Source organism: Xiphophorus couchianus, chromosome 1 (assembly GCF_001444195.1).
Source record: "Xiphophorus couchianus chromosome 1, X_couchianus-1.0, whole genome shotgun sequence".
Classification (NCBI taxonomy): Eukaryota; Metazoa; Chordata; class Actinopteri; order Cyprinodontiformes; family Poeciliidae; genus Xiphophorus; species Xiphophorus couchianus.
This window is the reverse complement of record NC_040228.1, coordinates 17,854,906-17,876,021: the sequence shown is the minus strand read 5'-3', so window position 1 is coordinate 17,876,021 and position 21,116 is coordinate 17,854,906. Positions and strand designations below refer to the sequence as shown.

The 21,116-nt window shown below is 44.2% G+C and overlaps 2 protein-coding genes across 3 annotated transcripts in view; one reads left to right on the top strand and one right to left on the bottom strand.

Moving 5' to 3' along the window:
• The first annotated feature begins 500 nt into the window (after positions 1-500).
• Positions 501-18,403, top strand: zhx3b (zinc fingers and homeoboxes 3b). Of its 2 annotated transcripts, XM_028021212.1 has the most exons (8): positions 501-949; positions 8,212-9,121; positions 9,198-9,296; positions 10,589-12,115; positions 13,041-13,319; positions 13,458-13,772; positions 15,567-15,825; positions 16,216-18,403. In XM_028021212.1, exons 2-8 carry the CDS (start codon positions 8,375-8,377, stop codon positions 16,236-16,238), a joined length of 3,249 nt encoding a protein of 1,082 aa, XP_027877013.1. In that variant the 5' UTR covers positions 501-949; positions 8,212-8,374; the 3' UTR covers positions 16,239-18,403. The 2 variants fall into 2 exon arrangements, with proteins under 2 accessions (XP_027877013.1, XP_027877006.1); XM_028021205.1 differs by having other exon boundaries at positions 503-949; positions 13,041-13,772; positions 16,216-16,884.
• A 529-nt stretch (positions 18,404-18,932) lies between these two features.
• plcg1 (phospholipase C, gamma 1) overlaps positions 18,933-21,116 on the bottom strand; it is a 41,279-nt gene continuing 39,095 nt past the window's right edge. The window contains exon 33 of the mRNA XM_028021192.1: positions 18,933-21,108. Coding sequence (XP_027876993.1) covers positions 21,072-21,108 — 37 coding nt within the window. The 3' untranslated portion in view covers positions 18,933-21,071. The remainder of the gene's footprint in view (positions 21,109-21,116) is intronic.

The window sequence follows — 21,116 nt, the reverse complement described above, 5'->3', positions numbered from 1 at the left end:
GAGAGGAGAGGCATTTTTAAACTAAAAAAAGGCAAAAATTCAAGCCGTATATGTGCAAAGCTAAGAGGAAAAAGCAAAAACAAAAGACTTTTATGTGCACCAAAATGTTATTCTCATCATTACTATCACAAAAGATCCCAATAACTGACATTAGTTGTTATGATATGGGGTTAGTAAAATATTTTGAGCACAATGAAAAAAGGTTCATGGGTGCAAATACTTTTGAGACCATTCTGTCAGATATAATTTAAATATTACTGGCATATTTTTGCCATGTCAAAAGAATATGAAGCGTATAGTTGTTGTTTTTTTAAAGCTAAATCTGTTGTTGAACTGGTTTATTAGTTGTACTTGTAGAATTTACCGCAGTCAGACATAATCAGGGTTTTATGGTTCGGGGTGTCTTTTGGGGACTATCCCTTTAAGAGAAGTTACCTGAGAGGAGGGGGACAGGTGTGAGCTGCTTGAACATCACGCTAATCCGCAACTCTGTTAGTTTCTGCCCCTCTTAGAGACACTTCACGGGGAGTTCAGAGCAGCGGTACCGCAGGGTCAGGGTCGAGACGGTGAATCTGACTCGCTTTCACTCCGCATCTCCGAGCTCGAGCCCTCACGCCAACTCAACCGTCAGTGACGTCTGCGTCACGTGTGCGTCTCTTCCCTCGGTACGTCCGTCGTATTTTCCACCCCTCCGCTGTCTGCTCCAACACCGAGACAGAGCAGAGCCGAGCCGAGCCTGGCGAATTAAACGCGAACCCAAGACAGAGCGTCGCTGTCCGGACGCCGGGTGTCGCGTTTGTCTGCAGCCGATGGACGGAGGGGTCTTACACCTATAAGTTGCCATCAGTGAAGTCCGTTAGTGGCTCCTGTGTGAGCCCGTATCAATGTAAACTTTTTCTTTTTTCTAAAAGAACGTTCACTGCGCACAGTGAGATCCAAACAAAGCGAGGTGAGTGTGGTTTGTTGATACCCATGTATTTCAGTGTTTCATCTCAACTAAAACTTATCCGAGCTGAGGGAAAGCCTCACCTTTGTGGGCTTTGGCTCAGCAGCGTTGGCCAGCTGCATGTCGCCTGCTTAAAATGGCGACAGCCGACGGGGGTGGGAAAAAGAGAGAGACGGTGTAGTTTTTTGGGGGGGTACTGAGAGGGCTCGCCTCTTTTCTCCGACCTGAATTGGCTATACTGCTTGCAACCCTTAATAATGCACATGAGCGAATTAAGTTGGGGATTACTCCGCCTTAAGTTGAGCGGAAGATGCATCATTTTCGGATACGTTTAAAGCTGCTCCGCTCAGTGACTCGTCGAGACACTTTTTCACACTTGCATTTCTAGTATTTCTAGAAAATACTATTTCAAAGAAGTAGTAAACATGCGCTTTCTGTTTATGTTAAATCTCAACCTGTTAGAAAAATATTCCCAAATTTTCACCAAAATCAGCATTTCATCACGATAGAAATTAGAAATCACAGCCGTCCCAAGCACCCCTCTCTCTGTTTTCTTCTGTGAACCATAAAAGGATTTTACAGTTTATAAAAAGTTATATTTTGGCTCAGACCGACTTTAATTTTAATCAAGACTGACCCAGAGTTTACAAACAATGAGCAGCAATGTTTATTTTTGTTATTGTTTCATGAAGCGTTCGTGTGATTGTTTATCTTTAGAGATGTAATCGCCAATTTCTCCCTAATTGGCTCTCATTAATTGTTTCTGAAATAAACATTGCAGTCCAGCTTTATTTCTAACTACTACACAGGACTAAATTGAGGAACTGAAAAATAAATTGACGTTTTCTTTCATATTGATTAAATTCATCCCAACTTAGAACTCAAATCCTTTTCAGAGTATGACGTCAACAGACATTTATTTTTATGCACTTATTGGGTTGAATAAAAATTAGATAATGTCGTGGAGACTATGATGCATAAGCAGAGATAAACACGCATACATTTACTTTCTGATAGTGAAAACTGCTATTTCTGTGCACACCTTTTCCTCTACTGTGTTTTAGACCTTTAGAAATAAAAATGACAAGAATCAGCAGGTCAGATCTCAAAGGAAACCGGATATTGCTGTCGACCGAGAAAAGCTGGATCTGTGCATTTCTGTTTATCTTGATAGTGTTGTCATTAGTGTGTGTCACTCCTAGGATTAGACCAAAGCTTTCCCAGGAAGCTAATTTGTGTCTGACGTCCACGTGAGTCTCAGGTTCGAAGCACAGCTTAATCCAGCTTTCTGTTTATCACCAACCGTCCACTCTCACTAGTGGCTGCTTGCCTCGTCGTTGCTGATGATCACATGTAGGATAAAAATAAGAACTCATGAAAAGCGTGAGGTGATCAACTTATTAATCATGCGAGAAAATATGTTGAACTTGTAATAACTGTCCAGTGGTGTGCTTTTTTTTTTTTATTAAATTGACATTAGAAACACAGCTGGTAATGATTACCACTTTAAAATATGGTTTTTTTTAAATGAATAAAAACAAATCAACCACTTTATTCTGTTAAACCTTCTTGGTATCTTCTGAAAGTTTTGATCTCTCTTGCGGCTTGAATGGATAGCAGACATGTCTCGATAATAGAAAATACAGTCTCATTGTTAAACAGCTCACGTCACTTATGAAAAAGAGCGCACTTGGAGTCATTTTCACTCAGTAGTAACTTCCATACTGGGAAGTATGGAAGTTACTACTTCCATACTAGTAGTAGTAACTAGTATGGAAGTAGTTACTACTACTTCCATAGTAGTAACTACTACTATGGAAAACGTAACATTTTTGAGTTTTCATCTGACCTCCAGTGGTCGGAGCTGATGAAGCTAAAAGTTGGGCGACTTTGGTCACCACCTGATTTCTTGCTGCCTCTTTAAAAAGAAACGCGCTGATCATCTGGCGTTAGGAAACACTGTTGGAGACAAATGACTTTTGACAGAAGTTGGCATATAATGTGAAGCATCCTATTCCAATGTGCCCCCCTTCTCTTTACAAACTGCTTACATTTGTTTTATTGTCGCCAAATCTTTCTTTAAAAGGCAGTGTTGTCAAATAGAGTTCAAGCTCTTTGCTGCAGCTGCACAGAATACAAATAAACACATTTAAATGAGGAATTGGATTGAAAATAAAGTGACAAATTAACAACAAAAACCCCACAATCGGTTACCTTATATGACGTCACGAGAGGCATGTGCATTTTGAAGCTGGATTGTGGGAGGTTAGATTTTATCTAAGTTATGTAACAATTTACAACAACATAGCAAAACAAATGGAGTTGTTGTGGAAGTGACAAACTGTATCCAAACTGAGTTTGATTCTCACAAAAAAGTCTCTGCCTTGTAGCTTTGATGCTGTGTCTCATCTTGGTGTATAACTAGAATTATGTTTCATGTTATTTCTGTAGGAAATAAAAATCTGAAGGCATTTCACTTAAGCCTTTTTTATACATTAGAAATACATCAAAAGATGCAAATTGATGCAAAAAAAACCCCAACCCTTTTCTTGCCTAAAATTCAATACGAAAGAATTTCCTTACTGCATGCTTGATCATTTGTAGGAAAGGGTGCATTTGCAGTTGAAAATACTTTTAACATCAACATGTGAAAAGCTCAGCCCTTTCTGCTTGACTCAACCTCAACACAGCATAGGGCTGATCTGTTGACTGTTGTTTTGGATTAACTAATTAAAAATTCAGTAGTAAAAGGTGCTTAGCAAATTTTCTTTCTTTTTCTTGTCTTGATTGCGAAATGAAGGTATTCTTTGGATAATTTTGGCTTAACTATTGCTCTAAGTGTGTTGTTTTTGTCAGCAAATAGCCTTTTTTATGTATACCCCAGGGAACGATTAATCGATTATTGAAATAATAATTTATTGATAAATTTATCCGATTAATTGTTTCCGCCCTCGCTATGACCACTTCGCTCTACAGGCTGCTTTATTTTTACCTGAGTAGCTCCGGATTTATTTAGCTAATAACTCTTCCAATGAAGCAGTTAACATGAGAAATGTTCTGATTGCATTAGGCGAGTTGAGTCGCTTTATATTTCCTGTATCCGATCGTGTGATTTATAATTAACTTCTTACCAGTTATGACCAAGAAAAACCCGACCGGGCCTGTAGCGGACTGGTTTGGATCATCGCAATCTCTTCAGTCTGCTTGAGTGGTGAACAGCCTGTGATGTCGGCCATTTTAGGTTGGACTACAAAGAGCAACCGCCATGTTTCTCTCCCTCCCCTCTCAGCAGTCCAGTTTAAATCCATGCAGCGGCAGCAGCCACAGCAGTGCAGCCCACGCAGCCCATCCTCTCCCTGACCCGAGGAGCAGCCCACATTGACACTCAGGGATCCGAGGGAAGGAAGGAAGGAAGGACGATGTAGGAACGCTGTAATTGAGGTTTCCCGATTGTTGTGGAAGACACAAGTCGAGATGCACACACGATGTGCGTGTGATTGACAGCTGGAGGTTAGCTGGAAGGTGCTGGTTTATGGTGGGAGAAAGTAGCTGAAACAAGCACTTTTATCTTGTACTAAGACAAAGAAAAACATGGCAGAAGATGTAGAGACAGACACTGGAAGGTGGAACCGGGTGTGTGCCGCCGCGTAGGTGCAGTCTTGGTAATTGGTTGGAACACACTTGGGGTTTGAGGCTGTTTTTAGGGCCCTCTTCCCCTGAATGAGTGAGATAGCATCTGGCGTAGCTCTTGCAGCATAGAACATAGCAACCCTGTGTGACCGAGGCCCCTGCAGGACCACAGAGTGCCGTGGGGAAGCGGGGGGAACAGGGGCAGGATGGCAGATGTCTGGACACAACCCTGACAGGAAGAGACGCCGTCGGCTCCGGCCAATGGAGACTGCAGCCACACCTATTGGAGAGACGGGAACACTCGGTGCGGGAAGCTGCACTGAAATAGGAGCAGGGCAGGGACTCTCCAAATACCACTCTGAGGGGTGTGTGGAACAAACAAGCCCCACTCTGGCCTGGGACTGCATGGCACAGGAGATCTGTGTGTGTGCGTGTGTGTGTGTGTGTTTACCCACATGCGTGTGCTTTAGAGAAGTGAGCTGGTGAGAGAAGGTGGGGGGGCTAGGAGGTGGTTGCCATGGGGACAGTAACACACCAGTGCCGCTGCCGACCTGTCTCCGAGTGCCAAACTTGTTCGGAGAGGGAGGCGGGGTGAGGGAACAGCAGGAGGGGGAAGAGCGAGGAATAAAACGGGAGCAGCCGAGGAAAGGCCTGTGCAGAACACTCATTAGGGTAAGGTTTGTTTCCCTGCACAGATCCTAGAGCAGCATCCGTAGTCTCAGGTGATCAGCTGCAAGATTCTCAGGTGAGCTGATTATTTGGCGTCATACTCTACGAAAGCGAAGATGCCTTTGGTTTTAAAAAATCAGACTTTTTCTGGACCATACCAATTTCTGGTTTTAAGGTGGAACCTGGTGACACACAAAGATAAAATATCTGTTATTTTCTCTTTTGTTTTTGTTAGTGGTAGCGGTTCGCAACCCAATAGGCAACAAAGGAAATAATACTTAAACTACTACTGCTTTAAAGTTTAAGTAGTACTTAAACACTACTACTTAAACTGGATTTTTTAATAACATTGAAAAAATGTGCATAAAAGTACATTCTCTTGATGCATTCACAGACATAAAATGGTGGCAGTTTTTAGCTTTGTTGCATTTATTAAGCAAAGGAAAGATCACTTATCAAAGATCAGAGCCGATTGACGGGAAATTTGTGTTTATTCTGCTCTCTTGTTGACTTATTGCATTGGTAGGTTTTGAACTTAGAGTATGGAGGTATTTATCATTTTTAATGTCTTTTTATTATAGAGAATTTAAAAAATGTTTTTTTTTCTTCTCTATTTCACTTATTGATTTTCAATCTGAGCCGATCAAGGAAAAAATAGACCCAGTCTCATCCTCTGGCCGATTGATCAATGCATCTCTAGTTTCAAACTCAGACATTTAAGACCTTGTTTTTATGTGTGTGTGTGGGTGTGTGTGTGTGTGTGAGAGGGACTGGGAGACGTGTGATCTCTCGCACAGTAAAAAATGGCAGCCTCACCACCTTCGTAAACAGGCTTCACACAGGCATGCAGACACCCACCCCCGCACGTTACATGCACATGCACACACACACACCTCCCTGCACTTTACTCTTAACCTCACAGGAAATTCACACATACAAACGTTGACAGTGTCACATAAAACACATCCACATTGCTATCATGGCTAGGGTGGTCAGTCGGTGAATGTCAATGCACAGAATTGGTGTTCAAGTCGACCGAAGTTGCCTAAGCAAAAGCTGATGTGAGGACTTTGTTTCAGCAGTCACCTGAGTTAAGTGACGCCTCTCGATCAGTTTTAAACCCGTTGGTTCGGTGTTGCAAGACACTGTAAGCTAGTTTTCATGAGCTCCAGGTTGTGTCCATTGGCAGAACATTCCAGTCTTCACAGCGCGGTGGGGAAGGGAGGGAAACAGTGTGTGACTGAACCTCGGAGCACGACGGGGGCTCGGAAGTGCGGGGGTAGGCTGGTTGCAATGGTGGAGATGGTGGGGTGTGGGGGTTACCATGAAGGAAAATTCCTCTCAGAAACACCTCAGTGGTTCCTTCACGATAGTTAACACCACCATCAACCCCCCACACCTCACCCCGAACGGCCTGCCCATCCCCCCACCATCATCATCATCTACCGTTTGCTCTCCCTCTCTCTACTCTCGCCTGCCACCCACACCCAGCACAACCACGTGATGGATGACTGCGACTGCCCACCCATAAGCCATTGTGTTGGTCATGTGACCAGCCTGGCTTGGCAGAGCGGTGCCCCCTGATGCAGAACTGAATGGCAGTGGTGGTTGAGGTGGGGGCCTAGGTAGGAGGGGCAGACGACGGCTCAAACCGAGGGCAGTTGCTGCTCTCAGTGGGGTGAAAGAAGGGGGGAAGAGGGGCATCACGTTCCCTCAGAGACGAACCTAAATCGCCTGTTAACCCCTCACACAAGCACACACACACACACTGCCCCCTTATTTACCTTTAAAAAGGGCCAAAGAGTCCTCCTTTAATGCAGATTTATTTCTTTTAAGTTAAATCTAGAGGCTGACTTCGTTCTGGTGCCTCAAAGTGAACTCTTTGTACGTTGTGTCACACCCCAGTCCTGTGGGGGTTAACTGAGCGCTGAGCTAATGTACCATGACCCATGGGTGGGGCAAACCAAGCATTTACTCTTGCCGTTGTAGGTGCAAAGAAAAGCAGCAGGTTTGCAATTGGAGAAAGAGATACACAACCAGAAAAGGAGGGATTTATTTAATGACCATATGCAATCTGGGTTTCTTTCACACCTTAGCACAAATACGTTGCAGGAAGAGGTCTGCATCTTGTTTCAGTTTGGATCCTCTTCTATTAGGTGAATGTTGTGTTCAGTGTTTAACATTTAAGGAACATTTTTGCAAGAAGAAACGCTGTTCTTTTTTTCAACTGTGGAGGCTCGGAGAGCTTCTCGTGCTTTGCATGAGATGTCATGTTGGGGCAGAATAGCTGGGAGAGTAATTGCCCTAGAGCCGTCCTTCAATCCTGCATCCTTGCCTCCATGTTAGGTGGAGAGAAAGGGAGGAGCGAATCCCTCCACTCCACAGGAAGCTTCGCCATCTCCCCGTATAGACCCAGACTCTGGATGTGGGACGATTTTTTTTTTTTGAGATCCAGGTGTGTTGCTGTTGGTCCTGATTGCTCAGGAATGTGTCTTTCCAGGAAATATGTGATGAAATGCAGCGTTGCTTCATTATCAAGTTCCCAGCTGTATTGAGCAGCAAATTTAAAAGAAAAATATATTCACAGAGTGCTTGGAAATGTGTTTAGTGCCACTTCAGAGGCACACAGCTCGCAGTCTCTGTGGGGGTGTGTCTGAAAGAGAGGAAGTGAGTCGCAGTGGCATGGGGGAGGGGAGTAAGGGGGGGAGGACAGGGGCTCTCCCAAAAACCTTGTAGTGAGGAGGCAGACTGAGACTGAATGGCATCATAAATGAGATTGAGTTTCAGGGGACAGGAAAGTTTAGCCTTACTTTTGGCTTTAATACTTTAAAGATGTTTTTTTTACCCTGAAGATCCTGATATTACTTGAAACTTCTGTAAGAAATCCTTTTATTTTTGTTCACCTATCTTCTTGTCTAAATTCCAGGTGATCTAGATATTTTCATTTTCTCTCCTTTCTTTTTCAGGATTCTACTAAAACCTCTGCAGAGAATCATTCGGGGACTTATGGAAGAGCTCGTCCACTCTCCTTCCCCCATGTCTGGTCGACAGTGAAGGAGGAATCCATCTTCTCTCTCTCAGCCCCTCAGCCATTTGACCCCCCCCACCTCCTTTCCCTCTGGTCTCACCATGGCCAGCAAAAGGAAGTCCACTACACCCTGCATGATCCCCAGTAAGGTCATCCGCTCTGTGGAGGAGGCGGAGCGGGACTCTCCGGTTCCGGTCCGTCACTCCAGGGTTTCTGGAGGTGACAGACGCAGCCCTCTGGACGCCAGCGGTGAACCAAAACAGGAGGCGGGGGATGCAGATAAGGACGGTGGCGGTGGCACTTACACTTGCAAGCTGTGCAATTTTGAAACTCACGACCTCAACCTGTTCCTAGATCACGTCTACACGGGGCACCCGGACTTTAGGGCGGACCCTGGCTTCGTCTGCATGAGCTGCGGCGTTTCGGCGCCAAAGTTTGAGGGGCTAGCTCTGCACAACGCCAGAGTCCACCCTAGCACTTTGAATACGACCCTGCAGCTGAGGAGGAGGGAGAGGAGGGCAGTGGTGGAGCAGAACCTGGTGATAGGGGCAGAGCTGTGCAGGGACAGCGAAATCTCCATCACTAAGACACCAATCATGAGGATGCTGAAGGGAAAATCTGAACCCAAAAGGATTGTGGTGTCTCACTCGGTGTCAGACGAGCCCGCCTCGGACGTGCATTCTGCCTCCATATCCAGGGAATCTGAAAGAAAGGAATCTTCTGCTGTTACAGTCACCCACGTCTCCACAATTGTCCACAACGGAACGAGCAAGACCACCCTGCCCTCGGCGATCCAGATTGTCAACGGCTCTACGGGGTTACCTATACTGAAGACACCCATCACACAGGTGGCGCGGATACTGATGTTTTTTTATTTGTTTTAAGTGAATTTACTTTATTAATCGTGTTTTCAATTCCTTTCAGGTTGTTTCTGTAGCTCAGAACCGAAGTCTTCACCATTCAGCATCTATCACAGCTTCCTCTACTGCTTCTTCATCCTCATCCTCGCAAAATCTTCCCAAGGTATGAATTGGCTTTTGTGTCAGTGTTACGCAATTTACCATTTAAGTAAACGGGTTATATGCAATCATCAGTGAAAGGAAACGTACATTTTATTCCTTTTTTAATGATGGGTTTTATAATCAACATTCCAGGATGGTTTGAAAACACAGAAGCTCAACGAATTAAAAACAACAATTTATTTCGGAAAATTTGAAATCTGACATTTTTGTGGGATACTTTGCGCTACTCGTCTTAAGTTATTTTAAAATTGTTGCCTTCCTGCCGTGGATCTGGTTTTGAAGAATAATCCACACAATTTTAATGTGGCCATACAGGGAGCCCTTTAACATTCTTGAGGACAGCGGTGTCCTCATGGACCCATTGACTTGCATGTAAGTGCTTTTGGGGTGACCGTTAAGGGGTTAATGCAAAACCAGTGTTGATGTGTGTTATGGGTCATCAGAGTTTCTGTGGGTTCTTAAAAAAATCCAACAAAAATAAGTCGGACAGGAAAGTGTATGTTTCAATGAGGTCCAGCTTGAAAAACGTGGATTAAACCATTTGCGAGTAAACATGATCATATTCACATCCATCCATCCATCCATTTTCTGTTCACCCTTGTCCCTAATGGGGTCGGGAGGGTTGCTGGTGCCTATCTCCAGCTACGTTCCGGGCGAGAGGCGGGGTACACCCTGGACAGGTCGCCAGTCTGTCGCAGGGCAACACAGAGACATACAGGACAAACAACCATGCACACACACACTCACACCTAGGGAGAATTTAGAGAAACCAATCGACCTGACAGTCATGATTTTGGACTGTGGGAGGAAGCCGGAGTACCCGGAGAGAACCCACGCATGCACAGGGAGAACATGCAAACTCCATGCAGAAAGACCCTGGCCGGGAATCGAACCCAGGACCTTCTTGCTGCAAGGCAACAGTGCTACCAACTGCGCCACTGTGCAGCCCCATATTCACATTCAATACAAATTATTATGTAAATATTTTTAGGGCAACTCATTTTCCACAATCATTGTATTGTTGGAACAGCCAACTGAGCCTTTAACAATATGGAACTTGCAGGAACATCAGGATGAGTAATTTCATCCTGTTGTGGATGAAATAGGAAAGATTATGCCACTAGTTTTAGCAATATTTCAGATATTTAAAATAATATCAATAATTATTGCTATCAACTGATATGAAACCCTTATATTTTGATACGTTTTTCATCCATGTTGTCCAGCCCTAAGTACGATTAAACTTGTACGGTTCAATCCGACTCCACACTGATTTTCCGTCTCTCCCTGCAGGTAATGATCCCTCTGAGCAGCATCCCCACCTACAGTGCCTCCATGGACTCCTCCTCCTTCCTGAAGACTTCTTTCAGCAAGTTTCCGTACCCCACCAAGGCTGAGCTGTGCTACCTGACCGTCGTCACCAAATTCCCCGAGGAGCAGATCAAGATCTGGTTCACCGCTCAGCGACTGAAGCAAGGCATCAGCTGGTCCCCGGAGGAGATTGAGGAGGCAAGGAGGAAAATGTTCAACACCATCATCCAGACGGCACCGGTCGGCTCCCAGAACCAAACCCAGAGTCACCACAGCCAGGCGCCACACACCATCACAGTGCTGCCCGCCTCCCTGGGGCCCACCGGGATCCCTCAGTTCCTGCAGGGGTCTCTTGTCAGCCCAGGCGGCGTAATCGTCACGCAACCTGTTGTGGCAAACGGAATCCAGGTCAGCAGTGCCCCCGTGGCCCTCGCGGTCACGCCGAAGCCCCAGGCGGCGGCTCGGCCCACAATGCAGGCCCGACCCGCTGCCGCTCTGGTGGCGGATAAAAGCCCCAGCATGCTGGTTGGAACGGTGGGCAGCAGTAAAGCTATGGGAGGGGGCACGAACAGTACCAGCAACACTGAAGGCGGTGTCATCAACCTTAGTCTTGGAAGCAGTAGTCATAGCAACGCTAAGGGGAGCAGTGTCAATGGTAAACATGGCAGTGCTAATGCTAACTCCAGCGAGAAAAACAGCAGTGATGTTGGCAGCCGTGTTAGCGCCAGAAACACAGACAGTAAACCTGACGGGGGCGGTTCGGGGCAGATGGACAGTAAGACCCCCACAGAAAACAAAGCTGTCATCAGCAGCTGTGAAAACCTGAAGAGCAAAGATGCTAATGGTAGCAGCAATCATAACAATCTGGCCAGTGCAGGAACTGAGGAAGCAGATCCTTCTGGTTGTGACTCTCCAACCATCAAAATGGAGGATGCTTCATCCCCCGCCTCTAAGTCTTCCTCCCCCACTCCTGCAGGTCCGGGCAGCAGCTCCGGCTCCCGGACCCCCTCCAGCACCTTCCTGGACCCCAGCTTTTACAAAGGCAAGAAGTCCCAGGAGCAGCTCAGTATCCTGAAGGACAGCTTCCTGCTGAGCCAGTGGCCCGACCAGGAGGAGGTTGACCGCCTCATCGGCCTCACCGGCCTCACGGTGCGCGAGGTCCGCAAATGGTTCAGCGACCGACGCTATCATTTCCGCAACTGCAAGAGCTCCCGCTCCAGCACGGGTGGGCAGAGTAAGTCCAGTGCTGGAGCGGGGAACGGCGGAAGTACGCCTGGTAGCAGTGCCGCCGCTGCCGCCGCCGCCGGCTGTAACGCCCCCGTTGATTTGTCGGAAAGTAGCAGCAGCAACTCTGGTGCCAAAACTCCCCAGCACAGCTCCAGCACCACCACCCAGAGCCCTCCGCCAACACAGACCCCCACATCGCCCACCGCTCCTTCCAAGAGGCTCTTCAGGTTACACTCACCTGATTTCACAGCCATCCGCTACAAGGAGAGAGACCCCCACCAGGTGAGACCCAAACTCTCTCTCACTGCAACTTTGCTGAATTTTGACCAATCCTCTTAGCCCTCTGCTAATTGAACTTCCTGTTTCACAATGTTTCTTGAAAGCCGAATCTGCAAGAAGAAAACATATGTGACGTTAAATGGTAACACTTGCCTTTTTTTCTTTCCAAAATCCATTTTGACGAATTCTCAGGACATGACTTTATATGGATTAAAGGTGCTATTTCAAGAAAATACTTCAAATACAAAAAATTTTGTCATTTGGGAAGATGTGCAGCCATCTAAACTTTTTTGCAAGACCATGTCGGGCCAAGAATAAGGCAAAATAAAAATGTGCAAATTTGACCACAAGCTTTTAAAAAAGGTGTCAAAAATCAGTCATTTTGGGCTGCAACAATCACACAAAAAACATCTCATGATCCTGGAGAGACTGAAGAGTTGTGGATTGTGTCTGGAGCAGAGAGCCAGGATTTGGTCTTCAACTCCTGCTTTTCTTGTGTCCAGCCATCCTGACCCCGAGACGAGGTCAGAAGATAACGTGGGAGAAAAAGGCCTTAACTGTTTTTTTCAGATAAAAGTAAATTTTTCTCTTTATTTGAAATTTGAAATCCAGAGTGAACCTTCCCCAGCCAGTGATGATTTGGGTAGCCGTGTCATCTGTAGGAGTTCCCTTTGCTGCTGATAAGCTTTATGGAGAGGCTGATTTCATTTCCTGTTAGACTTTGTACCAAAACCTGCTTTAGTACGACTGCATTTGATTGACTGGCTAATCCCTCTAACATCGTGGATGCAGTAAATCATGCAAAATGAGCTCCGACTACTTATTCGGTGCTTGAGTACAGTACACAGAAACACTAAATAACTAAAATAAATCAACCTTTACATAGTTTTGACAGTAATATTCCTCTCTTTGCGTGTCCTTCATTCAGGTGATAGCCCTTGAGGCCAGCTTTGCCCAGAACACCGACCCGTCAGGAGAAGAAGTGGACAGGCTGCGCTCTGAGACCAAGATGACTCGGCGGGAGATCCACGGCTGGTTTGCTGAGAAGAGGAAGCGAGTGGCTGCTGAGAAGAAGAAGGAGGAGGCGGAGCGGAAGCCGAAGGAGGACGAGGAGGAGATGGAGGTGGATGGAGAAGAGAGGCAGAGGGATGACGGTTCAGGGGAACCGAAAGTGAACCCCATCAAAATAAATCTGAAGATGCTGAAGGTGACCGAGGCTAGCAGTAAAGCAGAGGGGGAGGGATCTGGTAGTACGAGCTCTCAGCCTGGCAGCACGCCTGCCTCCACCCAGGGCCCCACCTCTTCCACCACCACTAAACCTTCCCAACCTTCCACCCCAACACAGAAAACCTCCCACTCCCCCAAACCCACAACTGTCCGAGGGAAGAAGACGGCGGAGCAGCTCCACCTGCTAAAGCAAGTCTACGCCCGAACCCAGTGGCCCAGCGCCACTCAGTACGATGAGCTCATCTCAGGAACAGGGCTGCCCAGACCTGAGGTGGTGCGCTGGTTCGGGGACTCCCGGTACGTCCAGAAGAACGGACTGCTGAAGTGGCTGGAGGAGTACCAGAACCTGGCCCTGGAGGAGGAGCTGCAGAAGGACGGCTCCAAGGTCCTGCAGGACCATCTGGACGCCCACGGCAGGCTGGACGACTCCCAGGTACAGGTCATGTCTTCCCCCTCTAAGTTAATTGCAGGATCTGCAAGAATTATTCAAAATTCATTGTACTTCAGTCAAAAAACATATATCAATAAAATAATAATTTTAAATTCATAGCCCCTTTTTGAATACATTTTTGAATAAACGGACACATAAGCTCAACAACCAAACATTTATTGCTTTTAATTATTCAGGCCATTAAACAGTCAGATTGGTGCAAAGTGCCAATATACATATTCAGCTTTCAGGAACATCTGAACCTTCATGTTGCTTCTATGAAAAAATCAAATCAAATCACTTTTTGAAGCACAAATGAGGAAAAGCCACTTTGTCGTCCGTAGCGGGATCTAATCGGATCTAATTTGTGCATCAGATTCATGAGCGTACCAGAAACACATTTATAAAAAGCTTCTGACTCAGGACTTTTGTATGTGTAATGTGATTAGCTGCATTAAAACATTTTAACATGTTAAAAATGATTGTAAATAATTAATCAAAATGAACATGTTACAGTCCCAGCTCTATTTGATGCATAAAAACCAAATGGTGTAACAAAAGGATGGCAAAGTGTTTAATAATAATATTACAATATTTATTGAGAGTTTGAATAATATTGATTGATTTCAATCTGAAGTTCAAAGGTTAACTATCCAAGTGATCAACATTCCTGTGATTTATTTGCATACGTTATGCTGGTTTTTAAGCTGTTGAGCATCTCAGTTAATCAACCAGCGAGCAGAACAACAAGGAGGTGAAACATTTTGTGCAATAAGTACGTGAAAGCGTTTTCTAAACTTACAGATGTTAATCCTGTATTTTTGTTTTTGTCTCTATATAAATAAATATCCAATAATATGAGTCTAATAATAATGTAGGCTGTGTACTTTTTGCAGCAGCAGGTGTAGCTGATGCTTTTCCGTTTTTGAATAGCAGCAGTTGGATCACATTAGGCACCATGATGTTGTAAAACTGTCGTCACACCATGAAACTCTCATAACACAGTCAGTGATATTTTAGACAGTTTTAAAAATAATATATATATAAATATTTCCTTCAGATATGAGCCGTGCTGCTCTGTTTGCTGTGGGAATTCTCAGGAAGCTCCTTGGATGCTGAGATCTTTGAAGTTAATTCACACCTCAGGTCTTGATTCCTCCTAAATTCATCTGTCGTCTTTTATCTCTAAAGAGATGAGAGTCTTTTGTTCACTGAACTACATGAAAAAGAAATCTCCTCATGAAACGGCAAAGTTTTAGATGTTTTCATTGTGAGTGAAATCATCTCTTTGCTGTTTTTATCCTCCCAGAGACGCAAACTTCATGTAATAGTTTTGTTTATTTGTATGAAAATTTTTTTCTCCTTTTGGTATTTTATTTCGGTTTAATAAACATTCTTTTTCTTCCTCATCTATTATCCATGTCCCCACTGCATGACAGGAATTATTTGATTAAAGCAAAGTAGGAAAACAAAACACCTGGTATAAACAGTTATAGTAAATATTTAATGTAATATTTTTATCAATAATAACAGACATTTACTTGCTATTTCTAAGAATTCTTAATTTTTTAGGTTTCATTTATTTATTTTATTACAAAATAAAATACTTTTAAACGTAAAAGCAGAAATGGTTAGATCACTGAGGTAAATGACATTTTGCATGAAACCTGGAAAGAACATTTCAAAGCTTTCAAATGAGCTGAATTTAAATCCTAATAGTTTCTTTGCAGTCTCAAGGTGTTCAGCTTTAACATGTCCCTGCATCTAATTAATAAAACCTTTATGATTCCGTCCTAGATAAAGGAGCTGGCTGAGAAAACTGGTCTGACAGGCGACTTGGTGCGGCATTGGTTCTCTACCAGGGGAGCGATCCCCGACGCTAAGCAAAGCTCTGCACAGCAGGCGGGAACGGAAGCCGTCGCCGCAGAGGAAGCAGCGGCGCCGCCGACAGGATCCTCGGCTCTGGAGCCACAGCCGGGCGGCGGGACGGAGGAGAAGATGGAGCCGTCGGTGTGTGGGGCGGAGGCTGACGCCGACAACTCTGCTGCTGCTACAGGTAATCCTGGATTCCATGGTTTGTTTGTTTGTTTTTTGTTTTAACCACAAGAAAAATGTGTGTGTGTGTAAAGCAAAATTTGACTTTTTCAAGAAGCTACCACTCACACACCTCTTAATAATTAAATGCAACAAAGAAAAACAGGAAGTCATCTGTAAGACTGACGTCATTTGTGGGAGAAATTGAGTGCTGCGTCAACAGCTGTGTGTGCGAAATGATCAGGTGGCACAGAAATGCAAGGGTGGAACCTACAAGCACACCGATGTTATGATGAGTAATGAGGCGTGCTGTGGCAGACATTCACTTCCTGCCTGTCTGGCCCAACTAAACAGCTCAACTATAGATTTACATCTTTTCTGAATCATTTGTTGCTTTTTTCCCTCTCTACAGGAAGTGAAGAGGCCTCAGTATGAGGACAGAGTTCACAAAGCAGGAGGTCTTTGTTCCGGCAGGACAGCAGATGGTTTGTGACTGGATCAGTGGTTTGAAACTGACCCCAGATCCGTCGTCTCCCTCTACTAGAGACGGACACTACAGCCAGCCCTCGGTCCCTCCGTGTGCCATGTGACGCCATCATCCCGGTTTTACTTGATGACCACATGTTTGGTGGACGGAGGTCTGACCATGAGTGATGGGAAGTTTGTCATCAAGTCGTCGCCGCTGGGCGTTTGCCAAGGCCTTAGATGAACTTTTTTTCCCCCCAGTCTTGTTCTTTCTGCTCAGCTAAACGTCCAAACTCGGCTGCTCTCGGTGCGTCTTTGTCGCTCCTTGAATGCGTTTTCTCTGCTTGGATCGGACGGACTTTGGTCTGGGAGACGTTTGGAGTGAAGGCGGGCATCCTGTGACGCCCAAAGGAATGGGACGATGTGCTAAAACCACGTGAAGTTCAGATCTTCTGGTAGCATCAAGTGCTTCTCTATGTCTCGTTTGTTTTTATGAAACTGTCTTAGGAATAAATGCAAAAGATCAGAACTTTTACCACAGTTCCATACTCATGCTCGATGTACAATTTTTACAGATGCATTTGGAGAATAAACAACAGAATGTAATGAATTCAAACCTGTTTCTCCTTCACTGGTCCAAGATGAGTAAACCAAACAAAACAGTCTGAAACATTTTACTGTTTGAAGGATAATTTCTTTAGAAGACAAAATACAGAAACTTTAAACTGAATTTTACTCAGATTTAATGTGATATAGTGCTCACTGTAAACTGTATAGAGGAGTGGTGTTATTGTGATGGGCTTAAAAAGACACGGCCAATTGCAGTCAGGCTTGATAAATACAACAGTTAAGTAAAGGTGATCATTTATTGTGGTATAAAATGGCTGGAAAATACATAGGAAGGGTCTTTGTAATGGGTTTTCTTAATCTGCTTCTAAGAGTTGCTCAATGTATGTGGTCCTACTTACATTAAAAAGAATGCAAAGCAACCTAAATGCTTTAGGTTTTACCTAGCATTTTCAATTTTAACATTTTGCATTTTTCAAAGGCTTCCTGCACCCTAAAGATTCACTTATTTCTTAAATCAGGGATTCAGGGCTGCACAAAATCATTCTGATGGCTGCAAAAAGCTCAACCTTTGGTCAACCCAGGGTTAGTTTAAAGCAAATATGTGGGAGAGAATGGCTCAGTCAAAGTCCAGACTCAAAGATACATGCTCTTAGTTGCTGTTCTGCAAAGAATAGCTGAAAATGTTTAGTATTTAAATGTGCAAAGATTATTCACATGCCTCAAAACATCTGCAGCTGCAAAAGTTTGGCTTTACAAAGTTACATTTATATACATGCAACAAATTTCACATTTTACTTTGGAACCATTTTTGAAAACCGTATTTCCTTCCAGTTGTGCATCATTTTATGTTGGTTCTTCACATAAAATTCCAACAAAATTCACTTTTTACTATGGAAAAAAAGCTCATCTTCTATAAATACCAAATTATTTCAGACAAGTTTTAAAAGTTCATGCCCTTTGCTTCCACGTGGCTCATTTTCGGTTCTGTTAGACTATTAGTCATGTTTGTCGGCTGTTCACACGTCTTATAGTGAAACGCCGTTCATTTCCTGTGATGCGGCGTCGGAAGTTTAAAAAATGAGTATCTGCACCTCAATGAACAATTTGATAAGAAAAATAAGGACCAGAAAGCTTGTATAAAGCAGTGAGTATTTTATTTACTTTTCAGGCTTGAATATGTTCCATATGAAAGGCAAAAAAATAATAATTAAAATTAATACTTCTCGTCATTGAGGTTTAGGCACATTACAGGAAGGCAAATGTAAAATGAGGCCGACGCTAGCAGAAAGAAAAATCGATAAAATTACAACAACAAAAGCGAAACAAATTACAGTTAAAGGCCCCACGCAGGCGTCCTTTGTTGTTCAGCTTGATTTGACGTCAATATGGAAAATGCTCCTACATCAAACAGTTGAGTCGTTTTGCACGTGCTCACACGGTGCCGTGCAGCAAACCATCAAAATACGTGACCATGGCTGTGGGAAATGTGGCTTCAATGTGGTGTGTGTGGAGATAGGCCAGAACTGAGGGCAATGCATTGCTCCACACACACGCACACACACATTTAAAAAAAAAAAACTAAACATACTGGAGGAAGAGTACATGTAAGACAAAGGAGCTTTGGGATTAATAGTTGAGTGCAAATGCAACAAACTGCCCCAGCCGTCCAGCATGATGACCCCGCCTTCACCTTACATCGTCCTTTATGGCTTAAAATGCGTCTCAAAACACTGAGCAAGAATCTGAATATCATCGACCGTTCAGTCAAATCAGGAGAACACTGTTTGTCCAGCAAACCTGGACCTCGAGTCCAGCTAAAGGCTAATCGGTTTCCAGGCATGTAACAACGAGACGCAGCGGTGAGCTGAACTCTGGACCTTTCATTCATTATCATTTGGTCACTGCCGGTCTTCAATACTCGTTTATCTTAATACTGTGACTCCACCTGCACCAAAACACACGAGTGGAAAAGCAGAAATCTGTGTGAGCAGAGCTGAAATACTTTTTCAGTGACGCTTCAGAATCGACCAACATCTGAGTTCATCAGCAGAAAGCGATCCAGACTGGGCTGCAAAGCTGGGTCACTGTTACAAGCTCCCATCCTTTTTTTTTTTTTAACCCATAATTCCAGCATGAATATCCTGCATTAGGAATGAGCAGAATAAACAGCATCAATGCAGACTCTTGTGAGTGTCAAGTTTACACACCGCTGTTAAAATTCATGTTATTGTGATTAAAAAAAAAAAGATTAACCATGATTATTTTTTGTTTAAAGGCCTTTACACTTTTAATGTGACGCAGCCTGTATAATTGAACTTAAACGTAAACAAATCTGCTTGAACCTCATTGCATAAGTTACACCCTATAAAATGACCGGAGGAGGCATTTCCTGACGCCTGCAGGCTTTAAACTGGAGAAACTAGATAGAAACTCAGTTTCTGGGAGTCTGTAAAAGTGTCTTATATTTAAGAATCTCAATTTTGGGCATTAAAAAGTTTTAGAGAAATGTATTTTATGAGCTAATACAAAAAATCTGCAGATATTTATGCCCTATAATCCATTTACTGATTCTTAAATACACAAGACTTCATTTTCCAAAAGAAAACTGCACTGGTGCCTTTAAATTATGTTTCATTTCTGGCTGACTGATTTTGTTTTCCTAATTGGTTTCAGAAGTTAAGCTTAAAACCTAAGTTTCATCTTAGTTATTGACTAAACATATTTAAGACCAGTCAGTGAGGCTGCCAAGTCGTAGTCAGGACCTCTGAGAAAGCTGAATATTCTGGTTCTGTTCCAAACATTTCTTGTACTTCTCCAAGTGTCCAGATAAAAAAAAAAAAAAAAAAAAAAAGAACATTTGCTAGACTAAAAATATCCAGGCTTGGATAAAATCTCTCAAAACATCATAAGAGAATCTGCTATGAACTTAAACATAACTACCATAAGTTAGAATTTGAACAGGAAAAACACAAAGCACCTCTGGCAGAACACAGTGAAACATGGTAGTGGCAGCATTATGATCTGGGGTTGTTAAAATTTAGATGTCTGCTGGAAATCAGTCGATTTAAGATTTCATTAAATCAGGCAAGAGACAAAAGAATCTCTTCACCGGAAACAAAGTTTTGGCTCAACCCAAGGGATGATACGTTTGGAGGCCATTTTGAAAAGTAGAGGCCAAATATGCGACATGCACACTCAAAACTAAAAAGCTGAATGGTGTGGACGCTTATGAAACCCGGTTATTTCTGTTCTCTGGCATTTCTCAGATGAATTTAGAACATCGTAAACATGTATTGTTTAACAAGGGCGTGTTTTAAGACACTGATGTGGATAAGAACATGATGGTAGTGGGTGCAAAGAGAAACCCCCAAAAAGAAACAACAATCAGTCACCATCAGAGTCCAGTCCTGACCTCCAGGACCACACGGCCAAGGTGCCATAAGGGTCAGTGGAGCTGGTTCGCAAAGCAAGACGATGGAATGATGTGCAGCTTCTGTTCTGTTGGAATGTAAGTGAGAAACGCGATGCGCCTTGGAAAGCAAAAACAGGCCACGACCTCTTCCTCCCGCCATTAATAATTATAATAACAATAAAAACAGAAACGCCTCTGAGATTCCAGTCCAGGTTGTAAGTCAGAGTCAGAGCGGAGGAACGTAATGTCTGTCACGAAGCAGAGCGAGGTTAAACGTAGCCGTAGAAAGCCCTCATGGTTCACGCTGACATGAAGTCACATTATGAATGTTTAAAGGTTTAAATAACTGTAATATTTAAAAACATGGAGACAGGAGCTCTTTGAGAGCAGGCCGGCTGCCGCTGCCGCTGCTCTCCGGCCGACGGCGCAGCAGGAATAAATATCTGTCCAAACAGCAGAGAGAGGAGGAACCAGAACCAGAACCGGAACCAGGTCTATCCCTTTTCTTCCACTTGGTCTCCAAACTAAGCAGCTGTTGTCACGACGACGACGACAACAGCAACAACACTGGAAATCACAGTCCAGGACTTCTCCAGCCTTCCAGTTTCTTCTTCCTGTCTGCCGCCGTCTGCTTCCTGTCAGCGCCCTCCCACCCCGCAGCGTCCTTTCCCTCCTCCTCAGTTGGACACAGAGGCGGCGATGTGGGGAGTGGAGGAGGGGTTTGTAGGAGGAATCGAAGGAGGGAGAGCTGCCTGAAATGTAGGCCAAAGCGGTGGTGGGCGTTTCCATGGAAACAGCAATCACAGCAGTCAGTGACATCATCAGTACGGGGAGAGGCGACTGGTCCTCCGCAGCATCCTGGAGAG